We start from the raw sequence: 2,673 nt of genomic DNA, 5'->3' as shown, positions 1-2,673 counted from the left end.
ACAGTTACCCAAAGGCTCAGAACAAATCAGCTTCAAAGCAAAAGGTAGAGCGGACTTACTGGAGACAAAGTTATCCGTGCTCTCTGCAAAAGAGACAAAGAGGCCGTTAAGCAGCATCATAAACAGCCGAGCGGGGTGCACTGTGATCTTACAGCCACGACCTCCCCACTCACCGTGACCCCACTGACCCCAGCAGCTGGGAACGCAAGTCCTGGGCACGTGACCCCTGCCCCACGCTCCACTGCCTCCGTAGGAGGCTGGTCTTCCAAAGGCGGAAGAAACAAGACACAGAGTTCCCAGTTTCACGAGAAATGGCCCGGCCCGGCTGGGAACCAAACTATGAGATGGGAAGTTAAATCTGAGACCGTGTCCCTTCCTCCCTCCCGGGAGCTGGCGTGCTGGGGACCCTGGTACACGGGAGCCCAGAGAAAGGCTGCCGCGTGGGCTCCCCTGAAAATGCCAGCTGTGACCTCAAGACAGCATTCCTCAAGCGGAACGCGGAGGTCACCCGCGCAGGTCACTGTGACGTCCTTGGGAGCCCGGCAGGGTCCCAGCCCCCGATGGCACCGTGTGACGCGCTGTTTAGCTGCAGCTGGGGCTCGCCTGGTGCTAAAAGCTCCGTATCACTAGACGTCGGCTGTGAGCCAGGGGCTGTGCTAAACGCTTTCTGTCGCGTGCCACTCCGTCCTGACAACCCTCCTAGGAGGCAGGCGGGATGATCCCCATTTAACAGGGAAGGAAACTGCCGAGAGAAATGAACTAACTATGGAGTCTCACTCATCTGAAAACGGGACTCAGATCCGAGCCTGGGCCCGAGCAGAGGGTCTCGGAATCCAGCCTGAAACAGTCACCCTGGGGGTGCTCACCATCGATTCCCCAGTGAAAGGAGTGAGGGCCCCTGGGAGAAGCACATCATTTCAGGAAAAGGACAAGGCGTGCCTGGCACCTTCTGTGGCACTGGAAAGTGAGAAGTGCTCGGGAATTCATGGGGCGTGGAGGAAGGACAGGGAGCCGCGTGGGGTGTGGAGGAAGGACAGGGAGCCGCGAGGGGCGTGGAGGAAGGACAGGGAGCCGCGAGGGGCGTGGAGAAAGGACAGGGAGCCGCGTGGGGTGTGGAGGAAGGACAGGGAGCCGCGTGGGGCGTGGAGGAAGGACAGGGAGCCGCATGGGGCGTGGAGGAAGGACAGGGAGCCTCGAGGGCAGTTCCCAGCGGTGAGCAGCAGAATGGTACCGACAGCCACAGGTTGTCACACGCTGAGTCACACCGCCCGGATTTATGTGTGGAAGTCCTGACCCCCAGTGCATTAGACTATGACGATCTGAGACAGAGTCTTTAAAGAGATGATTAAGTGAAAATGAGGTCATCAGGTGGGCACTAATCCAATACGACTGGCGTCCCTATAAAAAGAGGAGATTGGACACAGGCGCACAGAGGGAAGACCCAGGGAGGACACGGGGAGAAGGCGGCTGCCTGCAAGCCCAGGAGTGAGGCCTCAGGAAACCACCCTGCTGACACCTTGACCTCCGACATCCAGCCTCCAGAATCGTGAAGAAGTAAATTTCTGTTGTGTAAGTCCTCCCTTTCCCCCCTTCCCCCCTTCCTCCCCCCAACCCCCCACCCCCCGTCTCTGGTACCTTGTTAGGGCCGCCAGGGACACGAACGAATGGGTTATAAGCCATGGGGCAAAATAAATATCCATGAGTCCATACCAAGAGCAAATAAATAACTGAATCGACAAATGAGGAAGAAGAGAAAGCTCTTCCTTGCAGTAGAATTCCAGTTAGTAGATGCAGAGGGAAGGATGAGAATAGAAAAATCACCACTTGGCAAATCGCACAGTAGTCATTGTTTCGGGCAGGGATCATCAGTGAATGCTAAAATGAACGTGTGAAAGAGCGGTGAGAAACAAGGTATTTACAAACGTCCCACATACGGTCCTTACTACAGACAAAGGAAAGGAGTCACTTTGCCATGGAGAGACCTGGCCGACTCCACCCTGACCCAGTGATGAGGTCAGCGTCACCAGCGATAAGACGGACAGACAGACAGAGGGCGCAGCTTCATGTCTGTGGTGTGCTTGCCAAAAACGCACCGCTGTGTTCAGGCATGAGAACACATCGGGCGAACCCGAATGGTGAGACGGGCAGAGAGAAAACAGCCCTCGAGCATTCTTCAAAAGGGCGCAGACGGTGCAAGACAGAGAAAGACTGAGACGCTGGCCCGGATTTAAGGAGGACACGGTGACGTGGCAACTGAGTGCAACGTGCAGCCCTGGGCTGGATCCTGGGGAGGAAGAGACGGCCGTGGGACCACTGACAACCAAAGAACATGCGTGCATCCATGCACAGCCCATGGACACAGTGTGCTGAAGTGGGGGGGGGGGCTAGAGGGGTCAATGGGGGGAAGGGGGCTATGTAATACTTTCACCAATGAAGAATTTTTAAAAATATTTCACTGACGCCTGCAGATTCCATAGCAGAGCCGCGCCCTCGCCAACGCCCTGGTTGGGAGCGCTGTACTGTGGTTAGACAAGATGCTAACAGTTGGGGAAGTGAGGTGAAGGGTAGAAGGAAGTTCTTTTGTACTATTTTTGTAAGTTTTGGGGGGAGGGGGAGTTCATCTCAAATATTTCCAAGAGAAAAGTTGAAGATCTTTTTGAAAATTTAAAAGAA

The 2,673-nt window shown here is 55.4% G+C and overlaps 1 protein-coding gene across 1 annotated transcript in view; it reads right to left on the bottom strand.

Moving 5' to 3' along the window:
• Positions 1–59: 59 nt before the first annotated feature.
• Positions 60–2,673, bottom strand: part of LOC102443290 (NT-3 growth factor receptor-like) — a gene marked incomplete at its 3' end in the record, with an annotated part of 33,647 nt that continues 31,033 nt past the window's right edge. The window contains 1 exon segment of the mRNA XM_014449822.1: positions 60–83. Coding sequence (XP_014305308.1) covers positions 60–83 — 24 coding nt within the window.

The sequence above is a fragment of the Myotis lucifugus genome, unplaced genomic scaffold, assembly GCF_000147115.1.
Source record: "Myotis lucifugus unplaced genomic scaffold, Myoluc2.0 scaffold_1445, whole genome shotgun sequence".
NCBI lineage: Eukaryota > Metazoa > Chordata > Mammalia > Chiroptera > Vespertilionidae > Myotis > Myotis lucifugus.
The sequence above is the reverse complement of the archived record's forward strand: the minus strand, read 5'-3'. Positions and strand labels throughout refer to the sequence as shown.